This window comes from Cyprinodon variegatus, unplaced genomic scaffold, assembly GCF_000732505.1.
Source record: "Cyprinodon variegatus isolate N-32 unplaced genomic scaffold, C_variegatus-1.0 Scaffold399, whole genome shotgun sequence".
Taxonomy (NCBI): Eukaryota; Metazoa; Chordata; class Actinopteri; order Cyprinodontiformes; family Cyprinodontidae; genus Cyprinodon; species Cyprinodon variegatus.
The window spans coordinates 341466-365253 of record NW_015150852.1 but is presented as its reverse complement, the minus strand read 5'-3'; the positions used below and the strand labels follow the sequence as shown (position 1 = coordinate 365253).

The 23788-nt window shown below is 36.3% G+C and overlaps 3 protein-coding genes across 5 annotated transcripts in view; all 3 read right to left on the bottom strand.

Moving 5' to 3' along the window:
• atp13a2 (ATPase type 13A2) overlaps positions 1–7011 on the bottom strand; it is a 28802-nt gene extending 21791 nt beyond the window's left edge. The window contains exon 1 of one of the 2 annotated variants that reach the window (XM_015387580.1): positions 6888–7011. In XM_015387580.1, the coding sequence (XP_015243066.1) occupies positions 6888–6900 (13 nt within the window). In that variant the 5' untranslated portion in view covers positions 6901–7011. Of the gene's footprint in view, positions 1–2077; positions 2212–6887 lie in introns of those variants that run through there. The other variant, XM_015387581.1, reaches the window with a different exon arrangement.
• Positions 7012–8351: 1340 nt separating this feature from the next.
• Positions 8352–12794, bottom strand: LOC107092894 (succinate dehydrogenase [ubiquinone] iron-sulfur subunit, mitochondrial-like). Its single transcript, XM_015387594.1, has 8 exons — positions 12624–12794; positions 10542–10675; positions 10351–10436; positions 10124–10260; positions 9899–10015; positions 9687–9788; positions 8687–8809; positions 8352–8608 (listed from the first exon to the last, which is right to left on the bottom strand). Exons 1-8 carry the CDS (start codon positions 12681–12683, stop codon positions 8528–8530), a joined length of 840 nt encoding a protein of 279 aa, XP_015243080.1. The 5' UTR covers positions 12684–12794; the 3' UTR covers positions 8352–8527.
• Positions 12795–19429: 6635 nt separating this feature from the next.
• The window catches only part of tmem240 (transmembrane protein 240), a 35912-nt gene continuing 31553 nt past the window's right edge, over positions 19430–23788 (bottom strand). For both annotated transcript variants that reach the window (XM_015387584.1, XM_015387583.1), the window contains exon 4: positions 19430–21060. In XM_015387584.1, coding sequence (XP_015243070.1) covers positions 20906–21060 — 155 coding nt within the window. In that variant the 3' untranslated portion in view covers positions 19430–20905. The remainder of the gene's footprint in view (positions 21061–23788) is intronic.

Genomic DNA, 23788 nt, shown 5'->3' with positions numbered 1-23788 from the left:
CAAGTTCCACTCCTTTTCTTTGCAAACATATTGATGCAAACTCGCATCTGAGCCCTCAGGGCTTAATAAAATAGCTCTACTTGAAAAAGGAGATGGGAGTTTGATCGATAAATAATCTGAGCCCTGAATCTTTCAAGGGCAGCAGGAAGGCAACCAAAGCACGGAAACTGTTGTCATGTTAACCTTCTTTTAACAGCATCCTGATGGGGAAAATAAATCAATAGATTTTGACAGTAAGCTTGTGAAATATTCAACAGAGACGTAGATGCATATAGAGACATTCATGAATGAAATCTCGCAACACAGTTGCTGCAGATTTGTAAGCTGCACACTCACAATATGAATTTCCTTTTCCACCACAATGCAAATTGGCTCTTATGGATGGAGATCTGGTACAGTAAACCTGCTGCCATGTTTAAGAGATGCTCAGTTGGGTTCGCCAGTACCAAGAAAACATCCCCTGCCTGCAACATTACACTGTCATGACTAATATGAAGCCTCCATACAAGGTAGGATGGTTTCATGCTTTGATAATAAACCTAAACTCAAATTATATTTGCCAAAACAGTAACACTGAATTATATCAACTGGTATCTAATATCTCTGATATTGGCAAGTGGATAGAAACATACAGTTTCTGTTTACCTTTTTGTAACCCATTCCTCAATTATTAATCGGACAGTGGGTCTCATACCTATTGTTGTTTACTATTGTTGACTGATTTAGTAATATCACTTGTTTAACCCTGTTCTAACATTATGCATAACAAAACAGATATAAAAAGCATGTATGATTCTTAATATTATCAGAGTCAGTCGATTTTTAAAGCTGCAATATCGGTATCATATATTCCTCTCGAACATCAACGCATTTCCATTTACACTACTGTGACTCACTGGGTATTTACTCTTTTTAAAATTAACATTTAACCTAACAGAAAGTTATGCCTGAAAACCAGGCAACCTGTTTCTGAAATTCTCAGAGCGGTCCATCTGCCATTAAATGACCAGACTGTGATCAGAACTGACAAAACCCCATTCCTCTGCCTTTCTGACGCTCACTTCAGCAGATATTAGGGCCAGGCTAGAGATTTGAAACATTATGAAAATAAAGTTGTATTATTATGAGAATAAAGTCATAAAAATTACAAGAATAAAGTCGGAACGAGAATAAAGTCGCAACATTACAAGAATAAAGTAGTAATATTAAGGGAATAAAGAAGAAATAAACTGATGTTACTACAATTTACACTGGCCAGGGGGGAGGGAGGCACCCACCTGTGCAGGGTGGGTGGCCACCCCTGGTCAACCCCTGTTGGCGCCATTGCTCCTACAAAAAGCACAGGTATGTGGAGCAACATGTGCAGTTATAGTTTGGCATTGGTTTGACAAATAAGGAAATATTTTAGCACCAGCATCAAATCGAGTCTTAGGTCAAAGTGGCCTCTGGTTGCTGGTCGGCCTTCATATGCTGCTCGGATCTTTCTAAAACGCATTGTGGAAAGATGACTTCATTCTCGTTATTTTCAACTTTACTCTTGTAATTTTACGAGTTTATTCCCTTAAATGTACGACTTTATTCTCATAACGTTACGGTTTTATTCTTGTAATATTACGACTATTTTCTCATAATTTTGCGACTTTATTCTCATCATATCAAAAAAAAAAAAACATTCCGTCGTAAATGTAGTAATAAAAGTGGTTAGTGATCGTTTACAATAAGTCCCTATTCATGCTATCATTGACTTCAGTTAGAATTTTTAAATAGAAGTTGGATTATCGATGTTGCTATAAAAAAAACGCTGATTGGCGTGAGCGTTCCCACGGTCCGTGAAAGCACCACAGAGGCAAACTCCTAATCTGGAGAAAACTGAGAAGAAAAACTCAATCAAAGAGGACGGCGTTTCGCTCCAACCGCAACACTAACGCCGAGTATTACTGGGAAACGATTAGCCAGACGCCTTAAAAGTCGATAACCATAGCTGTTACACTGAATACTCACTTCCGCTTCCAATTATTGGTAAAATACCGAAACAAACGCAGTTTTTTTAGGCAGGAGGAGGAAAAGCACGACTTACCGTCAAAAAGAGAATGTTAATGGTAGAGAAAAGCCTTCTCCTCCTTCTTCCCCCGGTGAAATATTCCAGAGACTGAAGTTAAAAACATCCCACCCTGCAGCTGAATCGCAGTCCCTGCCTCTGACACCGAGACACACTTGTTCAACCGGCTGGGGAGCAACTATCTGACACCAGTCTGCCTGTTCACTGATAAATAAACCTGAGGAAATCCCTCTGGACAGCAGGCAGGACGAAACAGACAAAATCCACTTCAATCTGTTAATTCAATACTGTCAAAACAGATCATTACGGAAGAGGATTAAGGCCAGTGAAAAAATTTTTACATTTTATTTCAGTATGAGAATTTCTCACAATTCTGACTTTAATCTCAGAATTCTGACTTTTTTCTTACAATTATGACTTAAATCTCATAATAATCTCATAATTCTGACAGCTAACAAACATGTAAGCATCAAGCTGTAGCCATGTCTGTTTTAGAGCAGGTAAAAAGTTGCCTAATTGCATCATTTTCCACCAATGTGTCACTGGCCCTGCTAAACAACTTACATCTTTGTCAGTGAAGCTGACATCAGAGCACTCATTCCGTCATGGTGCCCATCTACATTAAGATACAAAATTGTGAGATTAAAATCTGAATTTTGAGAAAAGTCAGAATTCTAAGATTAAAGTCAGAATTCTGAGATTAAAGTCAGAAATTTGAGATTAAAGTAAGAATTCTGAGAAAAAAGTCAGAATTTTGTGATTAAAGTCAGAATTCTGAGAAAAATGTCTGAATTGTGAGATTAAAGTCAGAATTCTGAGATTAAATTCATAATTCTGACTTTTTTTCCCATATTAAACTGAAATGCAATTTAAAAATCAGTCAACTTTTTATTGTTTGTCCCTAATTCTTTTCCATAGATAATGACAACAAACAGCTGGATATCAATGCACCTATATATGAATAACTCTCAACATCTTTCATTCTAGTTTCTATTTTATTAAATACATGTCAGTATCCTATCAGTACCACAAGTCGACACCTAAATGTGTTTGTTTAAACATGTTATCATAAGGAAAACATTGTCCCAATGATAAGGGTTGGGGTAAAGTTCACAATGGCACACTATACCTCTGAGATACCTGCTGCCTTTTCTTGAAAACATCTTACTGAATCAAAATATACATCATGCAAATATTTGTAAAACTAGCTTATGTCAAAGTTCATCAAAGCTGGATTATTTTGCAAAACATGAAAAATTAAATAGAACTTCTGTTTTAGCTAAGAAATCTGAACCCAACTCGGTTAACTTCAGATTTCGCATTCAGAGTAGTTAAAAATTGACATGATCAAAACATCAACAAAGAGCATTTTAATAGCCTAGTCCTTTAAGGATAAATCAGTAACCAGATTTAAAGATTCATTCATTTGACAGGAGCAGGAGTTCTAAATATAACTTTATATCAGTGAGGATGAGCACAAAAAGTAAAGGCTTTCGGTTTGATTTTTAACAGATTAGACTTTCAGTGTCAAAAAAGGGAACTAAAGCAAGTTAACAAATGATGAAGCAGACACAAGACAGTCATCTGAGCTGAGAAAGCAAAAATTTAACAGTCCTGAACCCAAAACTGCTCAACTATGGGCTTCAACAGCAGGTTCAGCAATAAGTTAGTTTGACTTTGCAGATTTTAAATGTTGATTTCTCTTTTGAAACATCCCTATGCAGAGCACTGAAACTAAAACTTTGTCTATGAAAAACGATAGATTGTAATATTTTAGAACCAGGCTTTAAATGGATCATTAACATATTGTAGATGTATAATACTTTTTTATTAAATAATAAAAAAAAAGAAAAGTAAATTAGACTTTGGCTCAGACTGTTCAGATTTAGAATTTGTTTATTTTTAACCCTAATCCTTACCTCAGTCAAGGAAGTTGTGGTTTTAGTCAAGTTGGTGTTTCTTTGTTTATTTCTGTCTGTCTGTCTACAGGATAACTTAAAAAGTTATGAATGGATTTTAATTAACATTTTATCAAAGGAGCACCTCAGTCCAAGGAACAATCCATTCAATTTTGGTGATAATCCACATCACAATCCGGATGTAGGAATTGTTAAGCAGGCATTCCCAAACTCGGTCCTCGAGGCCCGCTGTCCTGCAGGTTTTAGAGGTTTCCTTGCTCCAGCACAGCTGATTTTAATTGAAAGCTGATTAACAGGCTTTTGGTCTACTGCAATCATTATAACCAGCTGTGCAGAAGCAGAGAAACCTCTAAAACCTGCAAGACAGGGGGCCTTGAGGACCGAGTTTGGGAATGCCTGGTTAACATTATTTATATTACCAGAAGTTTCCCAATGTGGGACAATAAAGGGGTTTTCTATTCTCTTTCCCCTAAACCAGAGTGGCAGCAGTGACTATCGACAGCTTCAGCATCAGACTGATCCAGATCATAAACGAATTTGAGCTATAGCTGTAAATCACAATATGGGGGAAGATTTGCTGCTTGTTGGAGGTCTGCGATCTCCAAGTGCTTTCTAGTTCATTTTATTCTCTAATCTCTTTTTAGACCAGTTGACTGACTTTGACAAAATTATTACTTTTAATCAAACCTTCTATAAATAATTTTATTTAAGTAATATATCCAAATAATACTTTAAATCATAGGTTGTCAAAAAAGATCAAGAGGTCCTTTCTCATAGGAGCTAAGTACATCATCTGATCCATTTAGGTTGGTTTATATCTCTTAACTTCTGTCTCCTTGAACCCCAGTCGGCCTCGGCAGATCGCCACTTACACTGAGCCTGGTTCTGCTGGAGATGTCTTCCTGTTAAAAGGGAGTTTTTCCTCTCCACTATCGCTACAAGCATGCTTAGTGTGAGGGATTGCATTCGAGTCAATGAGTCGATGCAATCAGCTGGTTTTCCTTAGATAGAAAACTTTGTATCAATTTGACTGTTTGATCTGGTGAACTGTAAAGTGCCTTGAGATGACATGTGTTGTGAATTGGCTCTATAGAAATAAACTGAATTGAATGGAATTGTCTGAAACAACAGTTTATAACACATGAGAAAATTAAAGTCAGTCAGAGATTGATACTGTATTTTTTAACAGTAATGTGTATACTTCTGTCTTAATCTCTTTACTTATTTTTTAAACTATCTGCATATGATCATAACAAAACAGCTCTGCTTACTTTATGCTGTTATTACATTGTAATTACAGTAGAATAATTTGTATGAATAGGTTTATGCAGGGCTGCCAACTTTTCACCAAACCTTGGGGTGAGATTTTGAAATAATTTGGTAAGTAAACCCTGTCAGGGTTAGATGAGGATGGGTGCAGCTATAGGTTGGCGGTTTTCAGAGGATTTAACTGAAACAAAGCGGCAAAATGTGGAATTTTTATATCAGAATAAATGTTACTGATTAACAATAAGTGGTCTGTAATTATGTGGAACATTTTTCTCACAATATATATTATTTTCTAAAAGCAGAATGGGCCCTACTAAAATACTTGCATCTTAAATATACTTTAAACTAAGAATTTCACAACTTTCTTTATTAATGATTCTCTGCAGTTCAAGTAAATTAAACAATGGGAAACTAATAAGCTATAACTGGATTACTGGCACTGATGCAGGGACCAGTGCAATCGAAACTAATGCAAACTACACTGTGTATGAACATTTGGTAATAAACTAAGGATTAAAAAGCTTCATTCACTATGTTATTAGATTTTCTTACAATTGACAAAACATTTAAACAATTCAGACCTTCTAGGAGGCTGTAGATTTTATAAAAGTCATCATGACAGGAGACAGCACTGCTCTGGATGTTTAATTTGGAAGGTGTGATGGAAATTAAGTTTTTAAACCTATTGAATGGACCAAAATAAAGATAAAATAATAAGATAAGTAGTAATAATAATAGAAGAAGATCCTTGAGGTTTCTCCTCCATGAATCCTGGATAACTGAGCTGTTCTGCACTTCCTCTCTGAATGTGGTTGGTCTTTTTTTGGGTGGCTGATCTTTTGAAAAATAAAATGCAATGGTTCTTTTTCTTTTTGTGGACCTCCTATAGGTTTGAGAGACAAACCTGAAAGCTTTAAGAATTAAAATATTTGTGTTGGTTTAATTACTCCTAAATGCCAATGGGAGATTATTAAACTAGACTGAGCAACAATTTTTTAACTTGTGAGCAAAACATGGACTAAAACTGGGACTAAAAAAAGCACCATGTAATGAGAACACAAACCATGTGATCCTTTTTAGTGTGAGAAATTGGGAATAAGGAGTGAGAGTGTGTGAAGAGACTGAGATGGGTGAGTCTCACTCCCAATGGGTGAGAGTTGGCAGCCCTGTTTATGGTTCATGGAGTCGATATTAAAAACCACAGAGGAACATTAAAATCTGGCTGTAGGTGTAACAGATTTTGTTTAGTACATGCATTAGAAGAAAATATGTTTCTGAAAATGCACGACATCCGAGAACGCATATTTCCGTTAGCAGTTAGGGTCAAACAATATCTATAAAAAAAAAAAGATAATTTTTTCTATTTTACAGATCCATGAAAATAATGTATGATTTAACTTTTAACAATCTCTGTAGATTGTTTTTATATTCACTATCACAGTGAATGAGGAAACAGCAAATAAGGAATTACTTTAGTGAAGGAAAACGGTTTATTTATCAGTGCAGCTGACAGATACAGTAGCAGTCATAAACAGTAGAAACCCTAAATTAGTAAAGCTAACTGTCAGGCTAGCAGTTAGCAGTCCCGTTATCTCCGCTCCTTTGTGAAGAAAAAAAAGAAAACGGGGAAAAACACTCACCCCGCTTGTCCATCTCGTGGTCACAATGCGATACTCTGCATAATTCCTGGGAACCAGACTACCCCTAACTGATTAAATCTTCTTTCAACACATGCCACCGGATCGTTTACATTGTTCTACGGCAAGCCAAAGCGCCCAAAATTCAATCACGCGCGTGACAAATTATTAAGCAAACAGTCAGAGCTCTTTAGCCTCCCTTCAGAAGGGCTTACATTGTAAATAAGCTGGGGACAGACAGAATGATATTGGTATTAATATCCAACTTGCTCATAATTAACCAGAAACAAAGAAACATAACTGAATAAGCAAAAAATATAATTCTTGGAGCTATTTATTCTTTATTCATTTGAATTGCGTTAATTCCTAAATGCATATTTTTTGTATTATTTACAGAATCTATTTGCAGGTTATTAATTGTTGATTCTATTTATCTTCGTTTTATTATTTTTCTTATTTATTGACAGGAAGTGATGTGGATCAGTCCACTTTCTATAAGTGTAGGGGGGGCCTGGGAAAGGTGCAGCAGGCATTTCTGTGTTTGGGGCCTATGGTTTTTACCAGCGCAATAGAGGTAGGACAAAAGAAAAAGTTTGTACTCTTTAATTGTTGGCAAAAATAGAAAATAAACCTTCCGAATCATCTTCAAGACATTGAAACTTCTTTTGCCTGAGTATAGAAACTGGACACCAGTGCCTTGACCCCTCGCTTAATTAGAGCTTTAATTGGATGTTTGGCCTGGCAAACAATCACCACTACAATAATCTCGAAACAAATATCAAACAATAAAGTAAAATAAATAAACTTAGTTAATCATTGACAAAAAAAAAATATTGTCTCCATCATCTTTATATTGAAAACAAAGGCTATTTGGCTAACTTGAAGATGATTAATTATTCTGAATAAAAAAATAAATCAGAAAAAATTTGCATTTGTATTCAAACCCCCTTTAGTCTGACCTGTCCAATTTAACCCCAGTGCAATAAATAAAAAAAAAATAAAAAAAACACACAAATATGAAAAACATAAACAAGATCTGGTGTAGCAGTTTTAGTTGCAGCTTTTCATGTGTGTCAAAAGTCTCAATGTTGCAGGTAAAAAAATTCATCTTGTTTTTTTTTTTTTTTACCCTTCATTTCTCCTCTAAAAGATATGATTAGTTTTATAGTCTCAGGCATTTCAGTGGATCTGTTTTTAGTTCTGACCTGAAAACAATTCCTACTCATTGCATCCTTCAGGATATCATTTATTTCAGCTTAGGTTCAAACAACATTAAAGAAGAAATTATTTTCTTACCACTTTAATGCAAAATAACATTATGGGCTTCCATGATCTTTACTGAGGACATTATTTAAAATTACCAGACTAAATACAACATCATGCAAGCCTAAAGTTTTAAGTTTACACACAATCAGCAAGGGTGTGGTCCATAATATTGAAGCATATATTTGAAGAGCAGGTCTTTTCTTTTACCGTTTTATATCCCTCATTCACTCTTACATAAATTCACACACACAATGGACACTTAATAAAGTCTTAAAATGTGCTAATGTAGCAGAAGGGTTTAGCTTGGCTCTTCTCTTCCTCCCAGTTCAGTTCAAGGTCTCAGAAGTTAGTCTAGAGCCATCTTTGTTAACAGTTGTTTATGAAGCTGCAGCTTTCTTTTCCTTATAAGTGGCCATCATTTTCTTGATTTCTGCTATGGCCTTTCCTGGGTTAAGACCCTGTTGAGAGGAAGAAAAACATTTAGACAAAGCAACTCTTTATTCTGTGAAAGCCTATCTAGTAATTGCTTTAAGCACCTTTGGGCAAGTTTTGGTGCAGTTCATGATAGTGTGGCAGCGGTACAGGGAGAAGGGGTCCTGAAGTTTAGACAATCGTTCCTCTGTGAATTCGTCACGGGAGTCGATCATCCATCGGTATGCCTGTGAGAAAAACAAACATACAAACATATAACAAACATATACAGGGGGTTTGAGTATTATAGTTCAGATCAGCACGTATCTACTTTAGAAGGTGTGTATATCTTGCTGTCATTAACTCCTGCTATCTTCTACACAGTTGATTTACTAATGAATCTCCCCTCTTAATGACAGATTTATTGGAAGCATCATGCAGCCCCAACATGTGTATCAGAATAAGAGCACAGCTCATATAATGACAGAAATCACCAGGCCTACCCAAGCTCTAATAATAATCTTAATCTTCTATGATTTATGCTCTTTGTCATAAGTGGTCTTTAAAATTTTTTTTTTTTAATCGGTTTTATATTTTCAAATTGTATTCTTTTAAAATCCTTTTCTTTATTTAAATTTTTTATTTCCATTTTTGAGATTGAGATTTGTCAGATGTAATTCATTTCATAAAGCGTTTTACAGATGGCATTCTCTTCCACTGGGGGGCAGACTTTCCTCTACAGCAAGGAGCAAAGAAGCATTTCTATCGGTCTGCTGGACGTTTGTAACAACAGTGTTGGGAATTTGAAAATATTTGAAATTAATATTTGGGAATAAAAAAAAAAAATAAAAAAATAAAAAAAATGGAAAATATTAAATCAGTGAACAGAAATTTTTAATTGGAAAGATTAAAATGGAAAATAGAAAATTTTGTAGAAAATAAACTAAACAAATAATGTGAAATTAAAATCAGAGAAAAACATATATACATATACACATATATATATATATATATATATATATATATATATATATATATATATATATATATATATGTGTGTATATAGATGAAGATTAACACTGTAATTATATATATATTTTTCCAGGTTTGTTTCAAAAATCTGACCTGCATGAGGACAGCAGGTCCCAGGTATTTGTCTCCATTCCACCAGTAGCTGGGACAGCTGGTGCTGCAGCAGGCGCAGAGGATGCACTCATACAAGCCGTCCTGTGGAGTTAAACACAAGTCAGACACAGCCTCCATCTTTGTGGTTCTTTAATGTTATATATTTGGTCTACATAAACAAGGAGATGAAAGTCACGGATTTATTTATTTACCAGTTTCTGCCTGTCTTCCATGGACTGGAAATACTGCGTCTTTCCCTCCTGGCTCTCATCCTTCTTCTTCAGGTACGGCTCGATGGATTTGTACTGTGCGTAAAAGTTGCTCATATCCTGGTCGGGGATAAAGATCGGAAAACCCACTTGATTTCCAGAAATGCTCTGATGTTTCTGAAATCTGCTATAGCTTTAAAACAAAATGAGTAAAACTGCTGTACTCACAGGTACCAGATCCTTGACGACATACATGTGAGGCAGTGGGTAGATTTTGGTGGGTTTGCTAGTGTTCACATCGATTTTATTAAGGCACGCCAGCGTGTTTCCTCCGTTGATGTTCATGGCACAGGAGCCACAGATACCTGGAGAAAGATGGAGAAGATCAGTCTGCCAGGAAGTCACGTTTATCTCGTTATCCTGGTTGAAACTAATATATCAGCAACAATTCCTACCTTCACGGCAGGAACGTCTGAATGTGAGCGTGGGGTCCATTTCGTTCTTGATCTTAATGAGTGCATCCAGAATCATTGGACCACAACTGGATTTAAAAAAAGACCAACAGAGTTAGAAAACAACATCTCCAATGATGTGCATAACAGTTAGACCAACATCGCTTCTGTTCATTGATGCAGTGAAGACGTACGTGTTTAGATCCACTTCATACGTCTGCATTCGGGGTTTGTCTCCGGGGGTATCTGGATCCCAGCGGTAGACCTGGAACTTCTTGATCCTGGGTTCTGGAGCCGGAGCGGCAGCAGTCTGAGCGTAGCGCACCATCTGGCTCAGACAAAGAGATCACAATTTACAGTCTGTGTCAGTCACTGGAGAAGCAAAGTAAATTGTCTTTTATTAAAGCCCTGGTAGATATATATATATATATATATATATATATATATATATATATATATATAAATAAAATAGTGCAGCCCTGTTAAGATGAATTTAACTAAAAGGTGTCAAATTTGTACTTGATGGTTCTTTTTATGGTTGGCCAGGGTGTTTAGAAACTCAATATTAGAAATTCAAGATGTTCGATCCCTAGAGCATTAATACAATATGACACATAAAAACATTTTCTATTAGAAAAATAACTAACAGCAACTGTGTGATTTGTAAAATCAAAAATAAGATTGAGCTTTTGCTAACAAACATTTTAATTAGTGTGAAAAATAGGGATAAACATGTGGAAAAGTATATAATATGGTGGATGATCTGTGATGCTGCAGGCCTCATTAGCTTTTAAAGGCACTGGGTAGCATATCAAAGTCGAAAAAGGGAATCTAAAGCTCTGTTTAACTCCAACTCAACTGAAAATTGGTTTTCATTGGATTCTTCATTGAGAAACGTATCCAAACGTAACTCCAAATCCATTCCAGTTGATATAAAATCCACCTTTTTTCATGGTCATCTTAGATCCAAAATAATTCTTATAGAGAAAGTGGGGTGAAGGGAGCTGAAGAGGAGAAACAAGACTGAGGACACGAGTGGCTCACTATTTCTATGCTCCAACCAATTTTTCTAAAAAGAAAATGTATACAAATTGCTCTTTTCTTTAAGTCATATCTTCTTAGTTTATTTAAAGAGCTTCGTTTTAAATGCTCATATCAGTGCTATGATTGTAATATTTCATTGTGTGTTTTTTTCTATTTGGTGTAGTTTTATGCTTTTTATTTGATTAATTGATGAAAATATCTGTATGAATGAAGATAAAGTGAGTAAATATAACACAAACATAAGTTTTACCCTGTTAGTAAATTCACAATGACAATTATTTATCATCAGGGATTTTTTTTTTAGATGTCTTAAGTTAAAAGTTTTTGTTTTCTTGGCATCATGCTGCAGTGAAAAAAGATTCAATTATGTAAGGCTTTTATAACATTTCTACCAGGTGTGTCAAAACATTTAGAGGGCATCATATGGGAGCTTACATAAAAGGCCTCTTTCTGGTCTTGTTTCATAAATGACTAATTGCTGTATACTGAGAGTCTAGTTGTGTTGTAGTTAATAGATTGGAATTAGAATAACTTGGATTTTTATATGAAAGTAATCCCACAAAGTAAAATAATAAATTCCTAGATTTGAATAACAGTTATTTCAGGAAATAAAAAAAGAAGACAGAAGTGTTATATTAATATTAATGTTTGGATTCTTCACTAAAGCTCAATTTCCAAGTAAGGAGTCTCCCCCTAGTGGCCTTTGGGTGTACTGACCAGAAAGAGTTACATCACAGCTTTTCTTTGGTTACCTAACTGACTTCTTCAGGACAATTGAAAATAATAGAACAACAAATCCCTTATTGTTTTACTTCTTTTACGAACACAGGTTTCCATTTATGTTTTTTATAACCAATTTTAAACAAATCTATCAAACTACAGCTTCAACGAGAGGAGGATATAAACAAGTCACTTCTAATACAATTAAAAGTACCAGATAAAGATAAAAGCAGCTTTATTCGGTGTCATTCTTTGATATAACCGATTATATCAACTAATAAACCAATCTAATCAGATATTTGTTAGATATCGATGGACCTGCTGTAGTCTGACAGCAACCAGACGCCTGTTTGAGTTTGATAATTAAGATATTTTAGTGACTTTCTGTCTGACGCAAGCTATCATTGAAAAAACCTGTACAACCATCAGTGAGAAACATTTCTGTCAAAGAAGAAATATGTGGTTTAATCCAAAGTAAGGTCAAATAAAGATAAAGACTGCTTTTTACTCACCACCATCACACCAGAATTCCTGAAGCCCAAAACATTTCTGCTTAAGCAAACCAAGGCCATCTTTGCTAGCGGGATGGATTAACAATAATTAACAGATATAACAGTTATAACTGCTATAAGTATTTGTCCTTAGCGGCAGTGAAAGCAGCCTGTATCTGAGCTGTTCGCCGAAGCCGCGCCCGCTTTGTCACGACACGTACAGGCTACGTCACTGACGTTGCGTTCAAGTGTAGCATCTTTGCTCGGTCATCAGAACTATTCAACGCCTACTTTAGAGATATTTTATACAAAAACTATGTCCGGTGTAGGTACTTCACCAATTAACTTTGCTTACATAAACACATTCTCTCTTGCTTTAACCTTATCGCTAAGGAAGGTCTTTTTTTAATAATCTAAACCAAATTAAATTGGCTAGAATTTCCCACATAAATTGAAGGCGTCACATGAATGCGGCTATTTCACAACTCTCATTGCTGTAACGAGGGTCAGTTACATACATCTTTACATAGGCGTTCAGGACAACGTGTGATGTTATCTATGTGGGATTTATGATTCCTTGAACGTCAGTGGCCTTCATCTAGAGGTGACTCTAGTAATGGCTGCAGAAAGCAGGAATAAAATCTAAACAAACAGAAAAATAAAAGACTAAAAGCTCCTTATTCAATTCAAATGAAGTATAGTCGACAGCTTAAATTACTTTGACTAAATACATTTTGAGCCTACTATTTTTTTTTCTGTATGTTTTGAATGGGATGTCTGTCGTTTGAATATAAAAAAAAAAACAATAAAAAGACTTTGATTATTATTATAAAATTACTTAGATTAAATCTAAATCTATATATTAGGTCATTGACTTTCAAAAGATTGCATCAAGTGGTTGACTTGTAACAAATTGCATTGAATCAATACCCTGCAGCAGATTGCTTTAAATTATGGACTAGCAGCAGATTGCTGTTAGTCTGAGAGTAGTAGCTGGTTAATAAGAGTCAGTGACTAATAGCAGATTGCCAGGTGTCATTTTGAGCTTAACTGTGGTATTAATAATTTACAGTACTGTCCTTGATTTATTCTGGTTTTGACAAACTTAACTACTTTTAAAGAAACCAATATATATTTCATCCATCAATTTTCTAACACGCTTAGTCCCAAATCTGGTCGCGAGGGGTGCTGGTGCCTATCTCCAGCTGTCAATGGCAGAGAGGCAGGGTACACCCTGGACAGGTTGCCAGTCCGCCAGTCCATCACATCTCACACCTAAGGGGACTTTAGAGAAGCCAATTAACCTAACAGTCATGTTTTTGGAGTGAGTACCCAGAGAGAACCCACATATGCTCAGGGAGAACATGCAAACTCCATGCAGAAAGACCCCAGGCCAGGAATTGAACCCAGGACCTTCATGCTGCAAGGCAGCAGTTCCACAGCCTGATAAATATATCAATGTAGGATAATGTAACTGAATATAACAAGCTGAATTTGTTATTTATTAAGGGATATAACCAATCTCCAAACCAAACCGGTCTTGTAAGGATATATAATTTCTTCCTGCTGCTTAAACCATAAGCCCCAATTTTTGGTCATTTTTTACTAACTAACAGATTCCCCATGGTATATATTTAACAAAAATAACTGGTTATTCTATCAGAAAGTCCTGTAACATTTACCTAGCTGGACTCAGGGCAAAATGGCTTTCTGGACATGAAAGTTTGCAGACAACTTGTGGTTGTTGCTTGTGAGAAGCTACACGGGAGGAATTATTTTACAAAACAAATTTTTTCAAAGATATTTAAATTTCATTAAAGTGATGATTTGTGACTTATACTTGTATGAAGTAATTTAATGATATAACTGATCTAATGATATAAAGCCGACAAAGGTGTTATGTTGCTTGAATCTTTTTAAAATTTGCAAACGGATAATTTAATTTTTGTGGTATTTCTTTGGTGAGACACTTGAAATCCATCTCACTTTCACACACACACAAACCCCTCTTTAGAAACACAAAAACACCCCCAGCAAGCTGCATTTACTGTGAATACTGCAGTTTCCTTCTGAGGATGTTGTTGGCACCTATAACTTTTTTTGAAAAGTTTAAAGGTCCTTGTGTTTTTCCCAAAGGTGTTAACTATGTGCACTTATTTTCCTTTAAAATATGCATTTCTCTACATTCTAAATCAAATGTTGCCACAATAACTCTCTCATCATGACAGAAAAAACAAATATTTATTCTTATACACATCTTCCATTTAGGTCAGTCTGTTTAATTTCAGTCTCATCTGACCAGAGCACCTTCCTCCACATGAGGTTCCATCAGGGGCGGAGCTAGATGGGGGGCCAGAGGTGCCCATGGCCACCCTTAGCCAATCATTGGCCAACCCTGTGGCAACCCCTACCATTTTTTTCGCCCTCTAATACAGACGGTGGCTGCAGTAATACTATCAAGAGGAATGTTTTTAAACTTATTAAACATTTTAATTTTTCATATATTAATGGTTACTTGGCAACTAAAACGCTGTGGTTAATTATGCACATCAAAATACTAACATTAAATTTGATATATACAAAATGCATGCTCTTTTAAGACTCTAGTTTTGTGTTATATGGGGTAAAGAGAAAATTATGTACCTGCAAGTCATCAAGGAGTTTTCGTTGAAATCATAGATGAATAACTTTAATAATAACTTAGAAATCCATTTAATGTAGATATTAGTACATGTAATATTAATGTAATGCAGAACTATTTTTGATAAAAGTAGGTAAGTAACAAGGGAAAAGATGTTTGCCCCAGACATTTGTCCACTATACCTTTTCTTTAGACAGCATGGATGTTTAAATATATGCATCTATTTGTAATCAAAAGGCTGCATAAAGGTATAATTTGACTTTATTTAGAAAATATGAATGTTGTGCTCGTTCCTGTTGGAACAGTGTAGATGGACCCTGAGGTTCTGGCGCCTATCCGTATTCGGCAACCCCTCAGTTTACATTGGTTTTTGACTGGCCACCCCTATTAAAATTTTTGGCTACGCCTCTGGGTTTCATTAACATTCTCTGTACTGTCTTTGAAATATTGACCCCAGAATGTCTCAAAGCCTAACCAGATGTGGTATGCGAAGCAGATCCTCTGTTACTTTAGTATCCAATCAAATTAAAGCCTGCAGGAGGATGTGAGGTAGCAAGTTCATTCTCTTTGATGTTCTCCTGATTGCCTGCGGCATGAAGTTGTTCCTACATGATACACTCCTGCAGGAGGGAGTTCAGCTGCTGTGCCAAGTGCATTTTGATTATGTGTTGTTAAAATTATTTTTCCTTTCCAAAACATTGAAAATTGATCAAGTTAGAGCACTCCTCTCCAGTATCTGACAACAGGACTTCTAAAGGAAGCATTTTTTTACTTACAGCTCAAAGGTTCCCCTTTTTGTCTAACTCAGCGGACAAAATATAATGTAATTTATTTAGTTTTTATACCAAACAGGGTGTAAATGTGGAATGGAACAAATAATACTTGACTTTGACTAGGCCATTGTAACATATTATACTGCTGTGTCAGATTTAAAGCCAAATTCAGATTCATGAAAAGCATCAACATCGTTGTCTAAGGATTTAAACTTTTATTGTCAAGTAACTCAGCTAAAAAAATATCACTGATATCTTATTACATGAGACTGAATACATTGAGTTAACTGTTAAGGAAAAGACTGCATATTTATATAAATCTGTGTCCCATGTGAGGAGATGCTAAGCATTCTTTTAACATCCAGGCAATGCTGCTCTCGTTGAGTTAATTAATGGCTCAAAAGAAAGCGTTGGTCTCTAGAGACGGCTTCTCCAGCTCAGGTTGCACAGTTGTGTATATAAATCGTTCAATACTGTAGCCACATTGGTTTCCGAGTTATCCTGGTTGCTTTAATGAAAAGTAGTTTCAGTACCAAGAGACACTGAACAGAGTGCTTTAGTTGGTTTGAATTGGAAGGTGTGAGGACGGATTATTTTGCAGAATCAATACAGGTTTATGCTTATGTTTTTTCCTTTTTAACAGATTTATTCTGTTGCGATGCATAAGCACAGCAGGTCCAGGTGGAAAATATCCAAAAACAAAGGGTGTTTTGATTGATTTTTAAAATGGTATACAGAAAACTGTATGTAGTGTTAGGCATCCTCAGGAGTCAAAGTAAGGATGAGTCTAACACACAGATTGGGATAAATTGGAAATGGGATTGTAGGTTAAGGTGCCACCAAACCTAAGTGCAGATGCTAACTTAATGTGATATGTATCCAAAATGTCATCTAAAAATATATTTATATATTTTTTCTGCATTTTTTATTACAAATGCATCATATACAAAGGAGGTTTCCATTTGCTTTGTTGATTAATAGACACATCATAGCTAACTTAGCCCCCCTACATATAGCAACATTTTATGGAGGAGAGGTAGATGAACCTTGATACCACAGGATTAAACCCACCTTCCAGAAAGATGACCCTCCCCCCAAAAAATATATTAGAAATAAATAAAAAATAATGATGCTATAGTAATGTTAGGTGAAAGCACAACTCTTGGAATCTTCATTATGCACAGAAAATGTGTTTCTTTATCATTAAAAGATTATGCCCCCCCCCCTTCCACAAAGTGGTTTTGTCTCCATGTCTTTGAGTTAAAAATAATCAATCCTAGCACCCAATAGATTAGTGATTTTTAAGGATCTGTAATTTACTGAGTAATTTTACATATCAAGACTATTAAATTTAGAGACGTTAATTAAAATGTGACTGAAATTTTAATCAAAGGATTTTTTTAAATGTAGAATCAGGTTTTTTGAGCATACCTGTTTTAATTCAGACATAATAATTGCTTTTATTTCTGTAGAGGTGTAAGAAAGTTACTCATACTGCTACATTTCATTTTGAATATTGTCTTAAAAACTGATCAATCCAAGCTAAACCATTCTGCGCAATTGTCGTGTAGGGAAATGTATTTGTTTTGCTTGTAATTTATTTTGACACAAGCTCTTTAGTTGTTGATTTTTTGATACCATGGGGATACCAGGGGAAATCCTACCTCCATTGTTTTTACTCCAGTAAAGTAAAGGGACCAACAAAAAACAGTTTGCCTTGCTTCATTTTTATGTAAAACAAAAAAATTGTATTTTTACTTTGCCAGTAATTGTGACGACCTTCCTGACTTCTACTTTTGTTATCAATTTTTACTTTTACGAAAGTAACTTTTCTATTAAGGTACTTTTGCTTTTTCTTAGTTATTTTTTAGGTACCTTATTCACCTCTGCCAACATGTGAAGCTGTCTGTAGCTCCACGTGTTGAAATTAAATTAAATTCACTTTATTTCTGTAGCGCCAAGTCACAACACATGTTATCTCACAGCACTTTACAGTTCACAAGACCATCCGGTCAAATTTATTTAAAGTTTTCTATCTAAGGAAAATCAGTTGATTGCATCGACTCATTGACTCAAATACAATCCCTCACACTAAGCATGCTTGTAGAGACAGTGGAGAGGAAAAACTCCCTTTTAACAGGAAGAAACCTCCAGCAGAACCAGATGATGATGAAACATGACATTTGAAAAGAGACATTTCTTTCACTTCGTCTAAAATCAGCATGCTGGTTAAGCTCATAGCCTAGTTCAAGGTGGTTAATAAGTTCAAACAAGTATGTTTTATAGAAGCAGTGACATAGGGCAAAGGAGAGCAAGAGAATGAGAGGAATACAAGAGAGAAAATTTAGAGCGAACTTAAGACTTAGATGAAAAATAGATGAGAGAAAAGAGAAAAGGGTGTAAAGACAGCAGATTTTAAAAAAAATGTCAGATTAAAGCCTAATAACTGGAATTTTAGATTTGTCATTATTTTCTAGATTTGTATGATCCAAAAAAAGTCATAACAGTAACTATATTTTCCTCTATGTTCTTTAGTCGTGAAATTTTTTAAAAACTGTCAAAAACATCTTGTTTTCCACTTATCTGTCCAGTGTTTAAATCTTATATATGCAGGGTTGAATTGCAGGAAGCAGAGTACACCCCTTACAGGTTGTAAGTCCTTCACATGATTCTGCTGCAGGTCCAGCAGATTCCGAAACAGCTTCTTCCCCACCACCATCAGACTGCTGAATGTTGTGAAAACTCTTAATCATGACACTGACTCCAGATCAAACTGATAATTCCAATCCAAAATTCTGCATATTTGCACCATAAATATTTAATGCTCTGAATTTCCATATCAATCCTTTTTTTTTTTTATTTTTTTTTTTTGCACCATGATTTTTTTTCTCCCACATCATTGACATGTGATCACTGCTGCACTTTAAGGAATTTGAAATGTTATGAAAGCTGTACAAAACGAAATTTTGTTTTGTACACACTGTATATACAAAACGACAATAAAGGTTGTCTAACTCATACAGGTGGAATAACACAATCAAACATCAGGGGTCACTGTTGTGCTTCAATGGCACTTTTAATAAAACAGACATTTCATCCTCACAACAGCAATGTCTGGACAGAGAGGGGGAGGGCAGCAAGGAGGGGGCGACTGGGCGAGGGTTCCCTCTGCTGATAGGCTGGTTGTTCCTGGTGAGTGACTCGATTGGATAAAGAAAACTCAATTTGAAAACATGACTCCATAAAAAACTAAAAGTATATGTTTTTGCTATAGGATTAACTTGAACTTTACAACACTTTATAATGTTGCAATTGTAAACTTTAATGATTTTACTGGGATGTTTTTGTGTGTGTGATTAAGCACAAAAAAACAGGAGATCTCTACATGCAGATCTACAGGAGATCTCTACATGGGGTGTTCAATTTTAGTCCTCGCAGACTTTTAGATGCTTCCCTTGTCCAACACACCTGAATCAAATGGCTGAATCACCTCAGTATGCAGTTACGCTCTCTGCTAATGATCTGGTTGTTTGACTCAGGTGTGTTACTGCAAAAAATTCTCTAAAATTTGCAGGACTGCTCTAAAACATATTATCAAAACTTTGACCTAAAATGGAAGCACATTCATGTGTCAAAGGGACCTAGTCAAACCCTAGACCTATATTCAATTGGAAAATGAAAAAGCGATATTCATAGATGGTCTCATAAAAAATTCAGTCCCCATATTTGCAAAGCTGATAATAAAAAATATTAAACCAGATGAAAGCTAAGTACCCGTCCTTTGTTCTTACTGCAGGTCATTCCTCTGTCACAAGAATTTTGACAGATTTTACAGAGAAAGAATAAAAAAAAAAACCTTTGCAAACCATGGGTAATCTTTCTTTCTACTTCACAATTGTGTTGGTATATCACATAAAATCCCAGCAAATTACATTAAAGTTTGTTGTAATGTAATAAAAGGTGTAAAAAACTTAAGAGGTGAGAATACTTTTGCAGATCCGTGTATAAGTTGACTGAGTTTTCATTTATGTTTGGCGTTTATGTCTTAACGAGTGTCAACTGAATGAATGAGAATTTAGCAGAGGGAAATCTGACCGCAGCCACACACCCCCTCCTCCCTCTCATGTTATTTACAGGAAAAATTAATACATTCAGTTATTTCACTAGGTAACAAAGCTAATTAATCAGTGTTTTTAGCAGAAATCACATTTTTTCACATCCCGTTTTCACACAGCCTCCCTTTCCTTTATCTTTTTTCATCTACGTTTTACTCAAACTGACTTTGTTCAGTTTTTCTACCAAGAAGCGACTCACACAAAAATCTCCCAACCGGACACACCCCCGTCTGTTAAATCCCCTTATTTTTACCTATTTACAGAAGCAGCAGTCTAACCGTCACAAAAAACCCACCCACCCACCTGTTGCATTCGCCCCACCCTACAACAATAAAGTCCAACCTGAAAGAAGGAAAAAAAATACCCCATCTCACCCCCCATACATTTTTACCCTGTTCTAAAAGAGCATGCCAAGTTTAACAATGAACACAGAAAATGTCTCTATACAGAAAAAACACTCTTAAAATTGTTTTCTTCCTCCCACAGTGGTGGACACAGACTTAAGACAAGGTTTTTTTAGTGGGAAGAAAGAAAAATCTCATTCCGGGAATTTTTTTTAAGTGCTGAGACAGGTTTAGGATCAAAAGAAAGTCCTGTTCAGAGGCTGAAAGAGGGCCACGCTATGAACAGAGGGAGGGCAGTTTTACAGGCCTCTGAGGCAACGTTTGGCCGGGGGAACGAGTGAAGGTGTTTTAGAAGGTACAAGGTGGTTTAAGGGGGGAAAGTCTAAGTTTTAATTCTCATTTCCTTTCGTTTTTAAATCGATTTTTAGAGTCAGAGGTGTCGAGGGCTTGGGTGGCCGTTGTGGTAGAGCTTCTGCTTGATGTGGACCATGTTACCGCTGGAGTCCTCCAGCTGTCTGAGCTGGGCTCGGCGACGGAGGTCTCTGAGGTTGCAGAACTGGGGCAACCATGACCAGGATGGAGTATCTGAAGGGAGGAGACCAGAAAACACATTAATAAGCATCAATTCATGAAATAACTTGTTTTTACCCCAGAATCGCAGTTATATTTTGCATCTCCTTACGAGTGATGGTTTTGATCATCGTTTTGGCTTTTGCAGCCTTTACAATAAAGAGAAGAAGCTAAAACATGTCTTCAAACACCATCATCTGTATTTGTTTGTTGTGTGAAAAGGTAATCCCTTCTTTGATCACTTATGAAAAGAGTCTGAGCCAATCATTTAGCTACACATCAAAAAGTTCCAACGAGTATTTCACAGGGATGTAAGAAATCTGTGATAGAAAAAGACTTTTCCGGTGACTGCCTGGAAAAGAAAAATACTTCAAATGTGACCATAAAGCAATTATTTTCAATTAATTTCTGTTTATTTACAAGGTGCCAATTCAGAACATGTCATCTTAAGACAATCTGAATGGTCTACTGCCTCGACCAACACTCATAGACTATTAATAAGAGGTCAGCCATAACTCTGAGGAATAAGGTCCATTAAAATGGAAGACATGTTAAAGACTTGTCCCAACATGTCATACTTTTCATTCTAGTTAGACAAGGAGAAAGAGACAAAACAGACGATAACAGGAAGGATAAAGGGAGGACAGCTTTTGGACATCATACACCTGAGGTTTAAACTGGTTTATCTTAAGTTACTGAGTCAGCTTTAGATAATGGCAAGCAGCAAAGGAGGAGATTTTCTTTTAAATTTAGGAAAAACAATGGCCAAGATTCTGGACTGGATAAGTGTGGGTTTCCCCTCACCAGATCAAAGGGGAATTCCTGATTCAAGTGAGAAGTTCAAGACAGATGTCCTGCATAATTCTGAGTATACTGACCAGCCTACTCTCTCCTATGGTTCTGATATCTAGATCGTGATTGTAGGGTTGTAGCCAAGACCACAATAAGTCCAAAATGTATCGAGACAAGGCCAGGACCTTTAGAAGCTAAGACCAAGACAAGAATATAACCTTTAGAAGCCAAAGACCCAGAACTTATATAGTCTTGGTCTTGGCCTCTAAAGGTCTTGGCATTGTCTTGGTACTCATCGGTCTTGGGTGGTGTGGTCTTGACTCTGTTTAAAGTTTTAGTCAACTTAAACTTAAACTGTTCTTCTTTTTTTATATTCTGGTCATGAATAGACATTAATAGTTTGTTTAAAGGTGACATTTTCAAGGGGGATTGTTAGGATAATTATCATTGATGATTTGTGAAGTTTATTACACTTTAATATTAGCTGCCTGTTGCATGTAAGAACTGATGTTTTCGCAAGTAGTTTATCTAATTAAGACAGTTCCTCTGTCCGGATCCACAGTTATAATCTTCATTCTGTACATGGCAGGGATTTGGGAATGGAATGAGAGCGGTGTCCTTCAGCTAAGCACAAAGTGTAATATTTTGATAAGGCTGGAGCCATGGATTTCTACTCATCTGCAAATGTGTATGATTTAACGATGTGATGAGGTTGCAGACTGAGGTATAAAATGCTTCTCTACCTGTTTGTCAGGGCTACTTCCCATGAAGTGAGCCCGGCTGGTAAGCAGCTGCCTTCTGTAACCCTAAGCAACTTCTCTGATCTGAGTCAAGATTACAATTTTTATCAAAATTTGCTGTCATATCTCATGGTTATTTAATACATATATGTTATGAAGTGTTATTTATACATACTTCATAACTTATATGTATACATCTGCTTGTATACATCCTATATACATCCCCAGTCGGCCTCGGCAGATGGTCGCTCACACTGAGCCTGGTTCTGCTGGCGGTTTCCTCCTGTTAAAAGGGAGTTTTTCCTCTCCATTGTCGCTACAAGCATGCTTAGTGTGAGGGATTGCATTTGAGTCAATGAGTCGATGCAATCAACTGGTTTTCCTTATAGAAAAATAGAAAAATTTGAATCAATTTGACTGTGTGATTTGGTTGAACTGTAAAGTGCCTTGAGATGACTGATATACGAGCAACTGAAATTTGGTTTTTCCATAGGATGGTTAGGTACTTCCTGACAGTAGGGACTGTAAAGTTGATCTCTAATCTCTCAGAGAGAGAGGGAGGGATGATAAGCAGCAAAGGTCTCTGGGTCAAGAACCAAGGACGACTACATCCAGGACTGAAGCCTCTGTAGACGTGTTGAGGGCTCTATCCTCGCCATGTGCCACGCTCAGGAGTTCATCTTTTTTCTCACTTCATTATTAGATGTAAATAAAAGGGTAAGTTCTAAGCTTTTGCTGCACCCAGAGAGTAAGAGACGCTGTTTTGTAGAGCAAAAAGACAGAGGAGGGATAAAAAGACTGCCAATATCAAATAAATTGCCAACTGGCCTTGACCTTTCCCATCACTTTTTACAATATAAGCAGCACTTTTCAAACTAAAGCGAAGATATCTCCCCCTTTCTGATCTATTAACCATCAAACCATGTAGTGTTTGTGGGGGGTGCAATATAGGGCGGGTGAGGAGGCAGAGCATAGATTCATGCTTGTCAGGTTATAAACTGGAGCCGGTGAGGCAAAGGGAGTTCTGTAGAGACGACAGGGAGAGCCCCAGACAGCAAGTCTGGTAAAAAATGGCTGTGCCTGAGGATGTGCAAGAGAGGGGTGGGGTGGTAGGGGTGTTGCCAGCAAGAGAAGGGGTGAGGAGGAAAAGACAGAGAGACAGAGAGAGAGAGGAGAGGGAAGTTATTTATAGCTGTGAATGGTGTGCTGTC

Bases quoted from the DNA above. Each gene is read 5' to 3' on its own strand.
- LOC107092894 (XM_015387594.1), bottom strand. From the start codon at position 12,683: ATGGCCTTGGTTTGCTTAAGCAGAAATGTTTTGGGCTTCAGGAATTCT. The intron at 9,789-9,898 runs GTAAATAAATAA...TTAACTCCACAG, and splicing joins TGGAAGACAGGCAGAAACTG to GACGGCTTGTATGAGTGCAT. The intron at 8,810-9,686 runs GTCAGATTTTTG...TTTTTCTCACAG, and splicing joins GACCTGCTGTCCTCATGCAG to GCATACCGATGGATGATCGA.